This window comes from Carcharodon carcharias, chromosome 4, assembly GCF_017639515.1.
Source record: "Carcharodon carcharias isolate sCarCar2 chromosome 4, sCarCar2.pri, whole genome shotgun sequence".
Taxonomy (NCBI): Eukaryota; Metazoa; Chordata; class Chondrichthyes; order Lamniformes; family Lamnidae; genus Carcharodon; species Carcharodon carcharias.
Genome location: NC_054470.1, coordinates 155205617 through 155218477, shown reverse-complemented (window position 1 = coordinate 155218477; position 12861 = coordinate 155205617). Strand labels below are relative to the sequence as shown.

Genomic DNA, 12861 nt, shown 5'->3' with positions numbered 1-12861 from the left:
TCTGGTCAATGGTAACCACCAGGATGTTGTCCTCCTCACCAGATACACTTCCAACTAGCTTAGTAACGTCAACAAAGTTAGATACATTACTCCTTGTCTCCCTGCCGTTAATATAGATTCTAAATAGCTGAGGACCGAACACTGATCCTTGCGGCACTCCATTAGTCACAGCCTGCCAACTTGAAAATGCCCCATTTATGCCTACTCTCTGCTGTCTAGCCATTAACCATTCCTCTATCCATAGTAATATATCATCCCCAACTCCATGAACCTTCATCTTGTCTATTATCTTTTCTGTGACATCTTATCAAATGCCTTTTGGAAATCCAGGTGTACTATATCTACTGGTTCCCCCTTAGCTACTCCACTAGCTTTATCCTCAAAAAACTCCAACAAGTTTGTCGAACAGGATTTCTAGTTCATAAAACCATGTTGACTTAGTCTGATCATACTATGATTTTCAAAGTGCATTGTTAAGGCTTCCGTTAAAATAGATTCCAGCACTTTCCCAAAAACTGGTGTCAGGCTACCTGGCCTGTAGTTCCCCGTTTTCTCTTTCCCTCCTTTCTTTAATAGTCGGGTTATATTTGCTAACTTCTAATCTGCTGGGACCATTCCAGAAACTAGGGAATTTTGGAAAATCATAGCCAGCGCATCCGGTACCTCTGAAGCCATCTCTTTTAGAGCCCTATGATTTAGGCCATTAGGTCCTGGGAATTTTGTATCATTCTCCAAATAGTATAGGGGAATGAGCTCAATGCCTTCGAAGCAGCATTCCTCTCAGTTCAAACGACACCAGCATCTAGATATTTCTTGGCCAAATTAAAGTTTTGACAGGCAACAGCCTTGCAGATATTAATAGCCACTTACAATAGGCCCAGGACATGCAGTTGATTTTGTAAAACAATTTTTTAAAAAAGTAGCAGCTGCTTTCTGACTAGATAATAACAATATACATTGCAATCCATTTGGATTTTCAGTCTATTGCAATTTTAGCATCACGGACCACTCATGTACAACCTTTTTGGGTTGCCTGTTGGCTTGCCATGATGGATGCTCAATCGTCTGGCGATTGGAAAGAAAGATATTTCAGTATTCCAGATCGTGCTGGGGAAAGGTTATGAACCTTCCAGAGTTGGAATGTTTCCAAAAATTTCTGCATTTCTTTTGGCAGGTTTAACACCTAGAAAGAAAATCATGCAGCCCTGAGACATACAGCAAGATCAGTCAAATACAAATGTGTAAAGGATCGTTCTTTAATAAGGGCATGAAAGAAAACTGGAAAGTTATTTATGCACAGACTCAACAAAACTGCTAATCATCCATAATTCAACAAAACACCAGACCATTTTCTGGTAAATATGTTTGCACAGACGCATTTGTGGGCTGGCACAAACGTCATGAGACTTAATTTTCAGTTGACCAGAGTTGGAAACCCAATTTGTGTACGAGAGCCCTTGCTCCCCATGCCTAGGTGTGTTGTTTCCTTTCCAATAACTAGGTAATTATTAGAGTTGTAAGGATTAAACAAAAAGTCCTCAATACCGTACTTTGGCTTATTGATTATACAAGGTGGCTTTGTTTGATCTTTTACTCCAGGTTATTACTGTTACAAATACATTTATTGCATTGTAAATAGATAAATGAAAATTTTGCTACTGCAAATGTATATCCTGATGATGTTCCTGACTAATGCAGTACTGCCATCGCCAACCCAAAGCAGCAAAAAAGTAATTATGAAAGTATAGTATTATGAAAGCCAACTTAACTTCTCATTAAGAGCAGAGGTCGGGAACTCCAAGTCCCACCAGACCTCAGGGCTTCTGTGCATGTGAAGTGGGCTGCAGATGCGCAGTTCAGCATTTTGAATTCTTTGGGCCAAGGATGGGCACAAAGGAGGAAAATGGCGCAAACAGATCATGTGACCACGAGCAGATCACCAAGGAAAGGGAGAAGGGACATGGAGAGGTCCCAAAGGGAGAAGGGACAGGGAGAGGTCCCAAAGGATGAGTCCCAGACAGGGTACATGGACAGAAAGAGGTCCCAGTTAAGTTAACAAGGGAGGAACAGAGAAAGAGGCTCCTGGCAGGAAAACAGCTATGATTAGCAGACTTTGTGAAGAGGGCTCAGGGGGAGCCCGGGCAGCGATCGGATCGACGAGGGCTCGGGGGAGCGCAGGCAGCGATCGGATCGAAGAGGGCTCAGGGGAAGCCCTGAAGATCCAAGAAGGCAGGAGGTTGGCAACTGTGCTACAGGTATTTGGGGCGAAGCTACCCTTTTTGGAGCAGCAATGTCCTGAAGCTGTGCTTCTGAGTTAGTGCTCGAGTGCATACTCGAGAATCCAGGGTAACAGAATCTTGGGAGACTAGGCTAAAACCCTGCGAGGCGGGCTGTCATAGACGCTGTCTGATGTGGAGCGACTTGGAGAAAATTCCAAGGCAGGATCTTCAAAAGTTAAAACTGGAATCCTTTGCGAGAGACAGAGTTTCAACAAGATTGGTTGACTCTCAGTGTTCACTGATGTCCGGGTGGTTTGTTGAGAAATCCGTGAGATCCGGTTCGGTCACATCTGCCACTGATTATGTAATGTGGTGCGTTCCACCACAGCCTGCCTGTTAATTCACATTTACCTCACATTAACACTGAATGTTAGGGTATAAGATAGATGTAAATTGTTTACTTTTCTGACCTTGTACAATAAATTCTGTTTTTGCTTGTTCAAAACCTATGGAATCTTGTGGCGTTAATTCTCTTAGCAAGTGTCTTGAATCTCAAACTTTGGCTACTTTAAACAAAATGTTATTCGTCCCTAACCAGATCGTATCAAAACCTTGGCGGCGGGGCGCGCGGAGTCTGGTCTAGGATCTTAACAACAGGCAAGTTTGGTTGCTTTCTCAATAAACTGATTAAAAGTTTCTACCTAAACATTTCAGATGCACATTTCTCCCCATAACCAAAAATCGAAATATTAAAATTAAGCCATTATCTTTTTGCTTTCAAGTCACAAGTATTTTTTTTACTCCATTATCCTTAGAGGATAAAATGGGGAATTAATAATGGGAAACAAGGAAAAAGCAGACTTTGAACAAGAATTCTGTATCTACCTTCACAATAGCATCCCAAGAATATTAGAAAATTAAGGGGCAAAAAGGAGTGAGAAACTTAAAAGCAATCAATACTGTGAAAGAAAAAGTATGAAAAAAACTAATTGGACTAAAGGCTGACAATTACCCTGATGGCCAGGGTCCTGGGGTCTTAAAAGTGGTTGCAGGGATTATGGGTGCATTGGTTGTAACCTTCCAAACTTCACTAGATTCTGGAAAGATCCTAGCAGATTCCTATTCAAGAAAGGAAGGGGGACAGAAAGTCAGGAACTGTAGGTCAGTTAGTCTAACATCTCTCATTAGTAAAATGCTGGAACCCAATATTAAGGAAGCAGTAGCAGGACGTTTAGAAAATCATAATACAATTAAGCAAAGTCAACATGGTTTTGAGAAAGGGAAACAGTGTTTGAAAAGTGAGTTCTCTGAATATTTTATCAAACAGGAAAAAAGGGGAACCAGGAAACAGTGTATTTGGATTTTCAAAAGTCATTCAATAAGGTGCCACATAAAAGGTAAGAGCTCATGGTGTTGGAGTTAATATATTAGCACAGATAGAGGGCTGGCTAACTAACAGGAAACAAGAAAATCAGGATAAATGGCCTTTTTCAGGTTGGCAAACTAACTAGTGGAGCCCTGCAGGGATCAGTGATGGGGCCTTAACTACTTATAATCTATATTAATGGCCTGGATGAATGGATAGAGCGTATTCTAGCCAAGTTTGCTGACAATACAAAGATACATAGAAAAGCAAGTTGTGAGGAAGACACTGTTTGCAAAGTGACACAGATAGGTTAAGTGGGTGGGGACAACTTTACAAATGGAGTATAATGCAAGAAATGCAAGGTTACCCACTTTGGTAGGAAGAACAGAAAAGCAAAATATTGTTAAAATAGAGAGACACAACAGAATAAAGGGATCTGGTTTCAAAAACACATGTAGTAGAAGTAGATCAAACAGCACATCAGGCATAATCCGCCATTCAATTTGATCATGGCTGACCTTGGACTTCAACATTTTCCTGCCCCCTCCCCATATTCCTTAATTCCCTGAGACACCAAAAATCTGCCTATCCCAGCCTTAAATTATTCAACGATGGAACATCCTCAACCTCTGGGGTAAAAAATTCCAAAGATTCACAACACTTTGAGTGAAGAAATTTCTCATCTCAGTCATAAATGATTGGCCTCTTATCCTGTTATTGAACCGCCCCCAACTGGCAGAAACAATCTCTCAGCATCTAGCCAACAAGCCCCCTCAGATTTTGTAGGTTTCAATGAGAAAATGGAGTTGAAGCCCAATATCAGCCATGATCATATTGAATGGCAGAGCAGACTTGATGTGCTGTGTGATCTACGCCTGCTCCTACTTGGTGTTCTTACAAGTAGATCCCTTTGCCACAGCATTCTGCCGTCTCTATTTGAATGATATTTTGCTTTTCTGTTCTCCCTACCAAAGTGGGTAACCTCACATTTTCCTGCATTATACTCTCATTCTTCTAAACTCAGAGAATATAGGCCAAATTTACTTAACCTATCATAAGACAACTCCCTCATCCCAGGGACCAATCTAGTGAACCTTCACTGCACTGCCTCCAATGCAAGTGTTTCTGTTCTTAAACTTAGAGACCAAAACTGCACACAGTATTCCTGATGTGGTCTCAGCAAAACCCTGTACAACTGTAGCAAGATTTATTGTACTCCAATCCCCTTGCTATAAAGGCCAACATGCCATTTGCCTTCCTAATTGTTTGCTGCACCTGCACCTGCACGTTACTTAAAAAAAATGTTTTTTTTTAAGGTCTACAGCGCAGAAAAAGGCCCTTTGGGTCATCAAATCCGCGCCAGTCAAACAAGCACCTAACTATTCAAATCCCATTTTCCATTAGCCTTGTATGCCATGGCATCGCAAGTGCACATCCAAATACTTCTTAAATGTTATGAGGGTTTCTGCCCCTATCACACTTTCAGGCAGTGAGTTCCAGATTCCCACCAACCTCTGGGTGAAAAAATTCTTCCTCACATCCCCTCTAAACTTCCTGCCCCTTACCTTAAATCTATACTCCCTGGTTATTGATCCCTCCACCAAGGGGAAAAGTTCCTTCCTGTCTACCCTATCTACCCCTCAATTTTATACATCTCAATCATGTCCCCCCTCAATCTCCTCTGCTTCAGGGAAAATAACCCCAGTCTATTCAATCTCTCCTCATAACTAAAACTCTCCAGCCCAGACATCATCCCGGTAAGTCTCCTCTGCACTCTCCCTAGTACAATCACATCCTTCCTATAATGTGGATTCCAGAACTGCACGCAATACTCTAGTTGTGGCCTAACCAGCGTTTTATACAGTTCCAGCATAACCTCCCCGCTCTTATATTCTATGCCTCGGTTAATAAAGGCAAGTACCCCATATGCCTTCTTAACCATTTTATCTACCTGTCCAGCTACCTTAAGGGACCAGTGGACATACACACCAAGTTCCATCTGATTCTTGGTAATTCCCAGGGTCCTACCTTTCAGTGTATTCCCGTGCCTTGTTTGTCCTGCCCAAGTGCATCACCTCACACTGATCCGGATTAAATCCATTTGCCACTGATCAACCCATCTAACCAGCCCGTCTATATCCTCCTGTAATCTAAGGCTATCCTCCTCACTATTTACCATCTCACCATTCCTTGCACATGAAATCACAAAAAAGTTAGCATGCAGGTACAGCAAGTAATTAGGAAGTTGAATGAAATACTAGCCTTTACAGCAAAGGAGATAGAGTATAAACGTGGGGAAGTCTTGCCACAATTGTACAGGGCTTTGGTGAGACCACACCTAGAGTACGGTATACAGTTGTGGTCTTCTTACTAAAAGGAAAAATAAACTTGCATTGGAGGCAGTTCAGAAAAGGCTTTTCAGATTCATTCCTGGAGTGAAGGGTTGTCATATGAAGAAAGATTGAGCTGGCTGGGCCTACACTGATTGGAGTTTAGAAAAATGAGAAGTGATCTTATTGATACATAAAAGATTTAAGGGGCATGACCAGGTAGACAACGTTTCCCTTGTTGGGAGTCTAGAACTTGGGGGCACAGTTTCAGAATACGTGATCTCCCATTTAAGACAGATGTGAAGGAATTCCTAAACAAAAACAGAATTACCTGGAAAAACTCAGCAGGTCTGGCAGCATCGGCGGAGAAGAAAAGAGTTGACGTTTCGAGTCCTCATGACCCTTCGACAGAACTTGAGTTCGAGTCCAAGAAAGAGTTGAAATATAAGCTGGTTTAAAGTGTGTGTGTGGGGGGCGGAGAGATAGAGAGACAGAGAGGTGGGGGGGGGCGGGGTGTGGTTGTAGGGACAAACAAGCAGTGATAGAAGCAGATCATCAAAAGATGATCTGCTTCTATCACTGCTTGTTTGTCCCTACAACCACACCCCGCCCCCCCCCACCTCTCTGTCTCTCTATGATCTGCTTCTATCACTGCTTGTTTGTCCCTACAACCACACCCCGCCCCCCCCCCCACCTCTCTGTCTCTCTATGATCTGCTTCTATCACTGCTTGTTTGTCCCTACAACCACACCCCGCCCCCCCCACCTCTCTGTCTCTCTATCTCTCCGCCCCCCACACACACACTTTAAACCAGCTTATATTTCAACTCTTTCTTGGACTCGAACTCAAGTTCTGTCGAAGGGTCATGAGGACTCGAAACGTCAACTCTTTTCTTCTCCGCTGATGCTGCCAGACCTGCTGAGTTTTTCCAGGTAATTCTGTTTTTGTTTTGGATTTCCAGCATCCGCAGTTTTTTTGTTTTTATCTCTGTGAAGGAATTCCTTTCTGAGGGTCATTAATTTTCAAATTTCTCCACTCCAGAGAGCAATGGAGGTTGGGTCATTGAATATATTCAAAGCCGAGTTAAGATTTCTTATCTACTAAGGCATCAAAGGTTGTGGGGGCAGGCAGGAAAGTGAAGTTGAAGCCACGATCAGATTAGGCATTGTCATGACTCATTAGGGATAGTAAGCTGTAACATCAAACCCCACTGTTCCCCGAGTTGCAACAAATGTGAAAAGTTTGACCAAACCACCAGATTTCCCCAATTCTACCTAACCGTTTAATTTAGGTTAACAGAATACGAACACCAGGTTTGCAAACTTAATAAGTAATAACTGTTTATTGAACAAATTGTCTTTAAACTAGTTGCAAAAGAAATATGAACTGCTAACTTCTAACTCAATAACTTAAAATCCATGTGGGTGTGGGGTAGGGATTTAAGATGGGGTAGAGTTTAAGGGTGAGATAAAACAGGTCAATAGCACCATTCTGGAGTACAGGATTAGATGGGTTTATTTATGTCTTCCAAATTCCTTGTTGTTGATGATGACATGAGATGGTCTCCCAGCACTTTCAGTCTGTGGTTCACCGGTTGAAAAACTTGCTTTTCAATGTCCCTACTGGTGATTTTCCCCCTTTTCCTCTTGACAGGGGTTTTCAGGGAAAGTAGGTTAGAGAGATGTGAGGGGTAGCCAGCTAGCTAATATGGCAGAATTGCTAGAATTATACAAACACAGGAGAGAGGGGTCTCAGGCCTTCCCTCTTTGCAGGCTGGGAGCTGTTCTGCCTGCACTGTTACCTTGATCACTTTGTCCGGATCCAATCCAGAGCTCCTTTCTGGCACCATCCTGCTCTCTTATGGCACTCTATATTCCAGGATAGCAACATTGTAGGTATTTACCTCATCCTGTTCCAGCAAACATGACTTTTCAAATGCAGTCATCGTAGTTTTTAAAGACACAGTCCAAGAAAAATTTTTAAAAAAGTTTCTTTACAACATCATTGTATTGAATGGCGGAGCAGACTCAAGGGGCCAATTGGTCTACTCCTGCTCCTATTTCTTATGTTATGTTCCTGTGGCGATACTTTCATGTCTTTGAGAAGAGTCATGTCATTTTTGGATCTCGTCGATTGGTCCGTGTGCTGAGGGCTCATAGATCTCTTTGGTCGACTTGAAAAAGGCGTGCATCATGCATATCTGCTAGGAGTTGAATTTTCTCAGCTGTCCCTATCCATCATTTGTTCTTCAAATTGCGGGTTCTTCATTAAACTACAGCTTTGGCTGTGTTTTTTATTCCTTCTTGGGATGTGGGTGTCACTGGCTAGGCCAGCATTTATTGCCCATCCTAATTGCCCTTGCTAGGCCATTCCAGAGGGCATTTAAGAGTCAATCACACTGCTGTGGGTCCGGAGTCACATGTAGGCCAGACCAGCTAAGGAAGGCAGGTTTCCTTCCCTAAAGGACATTAGTGAACTAGATGGCTTTTTACGACAATTGGCAATGGGTTCATGGTCATCATTAGACTTTTAATTCCAGAATTTTTTTTATTAAATTCAAATCCCACCATCTGCCATGGTGGCACTCAAACCGAGGTCCCCCACAGCATTACCCTGGGTCTCTGGAATACCAATCCAGTGACACAAGATTACACCACCGCCTCTCCTCCCCTCGTCTGACGGATGAGCTTCATTTCTGTGCAGCTTGGATTCTGATAGCAGGTTTGGAATGCCATCCATTTACAATAGATGAATTTGCATATTTCTTTATTGTTTACATCAATCCAGTCTTGGTGTCTTTTAGTGGTGCGTCTTGAGGATTTCTTGGCATGTATGAGTGATGGTGGACTTCAATTATTGCCAGCCCCCTTGAATGTTGCTTTACGCTATAACTATGCCTATCCATTCCTGTGGTTTCTGATGCATTTTCTCATTAAATTCCTTGAGTTTGGTGCCATTTGACAGGCCAGAAACCTTGAATTTTCTCCGTTCCTGTCAGTTCCTTTTGGGGGCCCACCTAAAGCACCAATAATGAGTGAATAAAAGTGTCCAACCATAACTATAGCACATGTAATGTGCACTTTTTTCCCAATCCAAGGTCCTGACCATCACATACCCTATTAAGTATGCTTTAACTTGAATGTTACCAAAATGTCTTGAAACTTTTTTTTGGCAGAAAAGGGTGTTAGTGACCATAAGATTGTGTTCAGCACACAGAATAAAGAGGCGTACACTGTTGGGATTGGATTTTCCTAGTGTATACTTCCTAACAGTGTTCAGCCAAAAGGTGTGTTGTCTCCTAGCATTGAAATCACCGAGAAGCATGATCTTTGACTGTGATGGCATAATTGTGCCAGAGTTGCATCTGGCTGGCTGAATACTCACTTCGCCCTCAGTCCAACATAGATGCATAAGCACTGATAAGGGTGATAGATCCATTGCCTTTGAGCTTAAGCTTAAACCTGAAGTAGCCACCTGGACTTGTTGATGCCCAACTGAAAACTGTAATGCATCACTGGGACCCTTAAGTCAACCTCAACACTTGGCACCCCGCGTTGTCTCAAATCACTCGCCAGGACACCACACCCTCCTGGATGTTCAATGGATTGAGAATAATGAAATGTCACCCATCTATCAGGACTTCAATAATGTTCCTCAACCTTATTGCACCTTCAACCCTGATGAAGCTTTGAAAGGTAAATGGAGTTTACAAGAACTCAAAACACCTCAGGAAAGATGCAAAACAGAACATCCCTGGCTTTGATGTTACGTGAAGCTCATGAGCAATCCTAAACCGCATCCACACAGACAATGACAGGTACAGAAACTTGATGCACAAACAGAAAATTTGAAATTATCCAGTGTGCAACCGTGGTCATCCAGAAGTGGCCACAGAACATATAACAACTCAATGCCCAATTCACAAATACAAAACAGACATTAATAATACACTCTGCCACTCCGGACTCTGGCTTAATGACCTGGATTTAAAAGTATCGTTGTTACTCTATATCTGAATCAGCCATATAATGAGAGAGAATCAAACCCAGAACAAATCTAGTTGACCAAGGGCACGCTTATAGCACAAGATGGCATGAGCACAGAAATAAATGGATTACTGGCGGTCAATAAGATTTCTCAAAAGGATGCCTAACATAGATGATGGCCTGTAAACTGATCTTCGAAACTGCAAAAAAAAATCACTTCAAAAACAGGGGTCAACTTAGACGCCAAGCGTAAAAAAGTGAACCGCCAGATGGGCGTGGGTGGTTGCCATTTTGAAATGTCATCAGCATCTGAGGGGGCGTGACTTAAACTTCCGCACATCTTTGCAAAATAGTTTGTATCGCCAGGTTAATATCTTGCACCCAATTATAAGGTACTGCTAAGTGAAACATGCATTTGTGGGGTGAAAAATTGAAACTGACTACTAATGCAGGTATTGCATGTTGTAGCTCAAAGACGGTCGATTTATACACCAAGTATATGGAAAAACATGATTTTTGGAGCCGGAAAAATGGGACAGTCTTATACTCCAAGTAACCTTATATGTTGAGAATTATGGTATTTACAATAGATATGGCTTAACAGTTTACAGTGACTGAATAAACTCAATCCGTTTTTGTTACATGAGATTATGGGGCTGGATTCTGCAATTTAGCTTAGTCTTAGACTACCGTAACTAAATAGATTTTACTTTATTTATAGTACATGAGATTACAGAATTTCCATTAAAAGCAACCCATATCCTGGATTATAATTGTAAATACACTACTCAAATGACAAAGTATTAACAGTAAATATTTTACAACTTTAACATCAAGTATAAAAGAATTGTTTTAGGGAGAAAAGATCACATTCAACTCCAATTATAAAAAAAAATGGGTTAATGACTGAACGAACTCTTGCTTGGTCAGCACTTTGTATGGTTGATCAGAAAAGCTTCCATGTCAGTAATCCTGATGATATCACTACGGTTCACAAATGACTGAGAATTTAATAATTATGATGATTTAAAAATATTCATTCAACAATCCTTTTCAAAATGTAAAAGTAAACATACCTCAATGAAAGAGTCGATATGCAACATCAAAGCTTGAGTTCTACTGATGATGAATTGATTCACACAAGCAACAGCATGAGACCTAAAAGCATTACAGCATTTTTTTATCAGAAAATGTGACTTCAAATTCAGTTATATCTGTCAAATTTACAAGCTTCCCATTGTAACCTGTTAATAATTTCTAAAATTGTTCGCAACCCAATTATGTTTTTAAAAATGCTTTGTTTCCAAATTGAATTATAGATTACTGTTAGTTTGGAAGTACTTAAAAATTCAGCCATCTTCAACTGTAACTCCCCCTCCAGAGATCAAGAGAATTATAAACCAAAAAGTCAAACTAAGAAAGAACAGAAAACAAGATGCTTCAGGTTACCAAATTTATTTTGTTTAATTAAACCTATTTTTTGAACAAATTAATGAGTTACCCACTGACTCCCTAAGAACCCCTGAACCCATTCTTCCAATATTCAGTAAGATCATGGCTCATACATCAACTCCATTTTCCCACTCAATCAGATGTCCTTCGATTTTAGTTCTCCCTCGACCCCCCCAAATCTATCAATCTCTATCTTGAATATGCTCCTCAACTGAACATTCATAGCCCTCTAGGATAGAGAATTCTAAAGAATCATAACCTACTAAAAGGGAGAAACTTCTCATCTCAGTTCCCTTGTTGTGAGACGATGGCCCCGAACCGTAGAATCTCCAAGCCAGGGGAAATAGCCTCTATCTGTCAAGTCCTCTAATAATTTTCTACATTTTAATGAGATCATCCCTCATTCTCCAAAGAATATAGGTCCATTCCATTTAATCTTTCCTTATAGGAAAACTCTCAGCCAAGGACTTTATCTAGTTAAATGTTTGTTGCACTTCCGCCAAGGCAAGGAGACCAAAACAGTACACAGTATTCCATGTGTAGTTTCTCTAAAATCCTATATAATTACAGCAAGACTTTGATATTCTTATACTACAACCTCCTTGCAATAAAAGCTCGTTACACCCTCAAAAAAAAGCTAAGATGTGCCAGAACTTTACCTTTCATAAAACTGTGTTGACTCTGTCTAATCATAGTGGTTTTCTAAGCATGCTTAATAATAGATTTGAACATTGCCCTTACTACTGATATCAGGCTAACTGGCCTAGTTACCTATTTTTTCCTCACTCTCTTTCCTTGAACAGCATGACTGCTGTGTCTAGCCACCTATTGTCACATCATGCTGCAATCTGAACTCTGACTGTGAGCAAATTAGTCATTCTGCTATAAGGAGTTAAGTTAAATTTATTCAACAACGATCACAAATTAAAAAGCCTAGCTGGTCAAAAGGCATTATTCACTTCAGGACATGAAAGCTTCACATCTAACCCCGAGGCTAGAATGGGCAGAAAACAAGGCAATCCTCAAGACTGCAAGAAAAATGCATTCTGGATCTCCCCTGGTGTTCACTTTTGTTTTCTTCCTTGAGATATGAAGTAATATAGGTAAATAAACTGTCATTCTGCATTAAAAAGACAAAGACAGTAAAATTCTTATAGAACTGAACCTGCACAATCTGAGAATTTATGGAATTGATAAATAAACCAACTTTTTTATAACTGAGTTTTATAATTAATAGACAATGTATTACCTACACAACTTTTACATGCATGTCATGCATGAATAGATGTGGATACAGAAAGTGGGAATATTGAAAAAATTATAAGATTCATAATTTCAATCTCAAAAGATTCAGCTTGCTCCAGGATGAGAGATGAGGCAAAGCTGGATTTGTAAAGGACAAACCAGAACAGGAACAAAGACAAATCAAATGGATGACACAAACAGCAGTTGACCAAGAAGCTTGAACTGCTTAATTGAGGGAAGAATCGTAAAGTTCTATCCCATTT

At 40.8% G+C, this 12861-nt stretch overlaps 1 protein-coding gene across 5 annotated transcripts in view; it reads right to left on the bottom strand.

Annotated features, from left to right (window-relative positions):
• The window catches only part of tnpo1 (transportin 1), a 185869-nt gene that overhangs the window by 69336 nt on the left and 103672 nt on the right, over positions 1–12861 (bottom strand). For all 5 annotated transcript variants that reach the window (XM_041185762.1, XM_041185765.1, XM_041185767.1 and 2 more), the window contains one exon: positions 10978–11059. In XM_041185762.1, coding sequence (XP_041041696.1) covers positions 10978–11059 — 82 coding nt within the window. The remainder of the gene's footprint in view (positions 1–10977; positions 11060–12861) is intronic.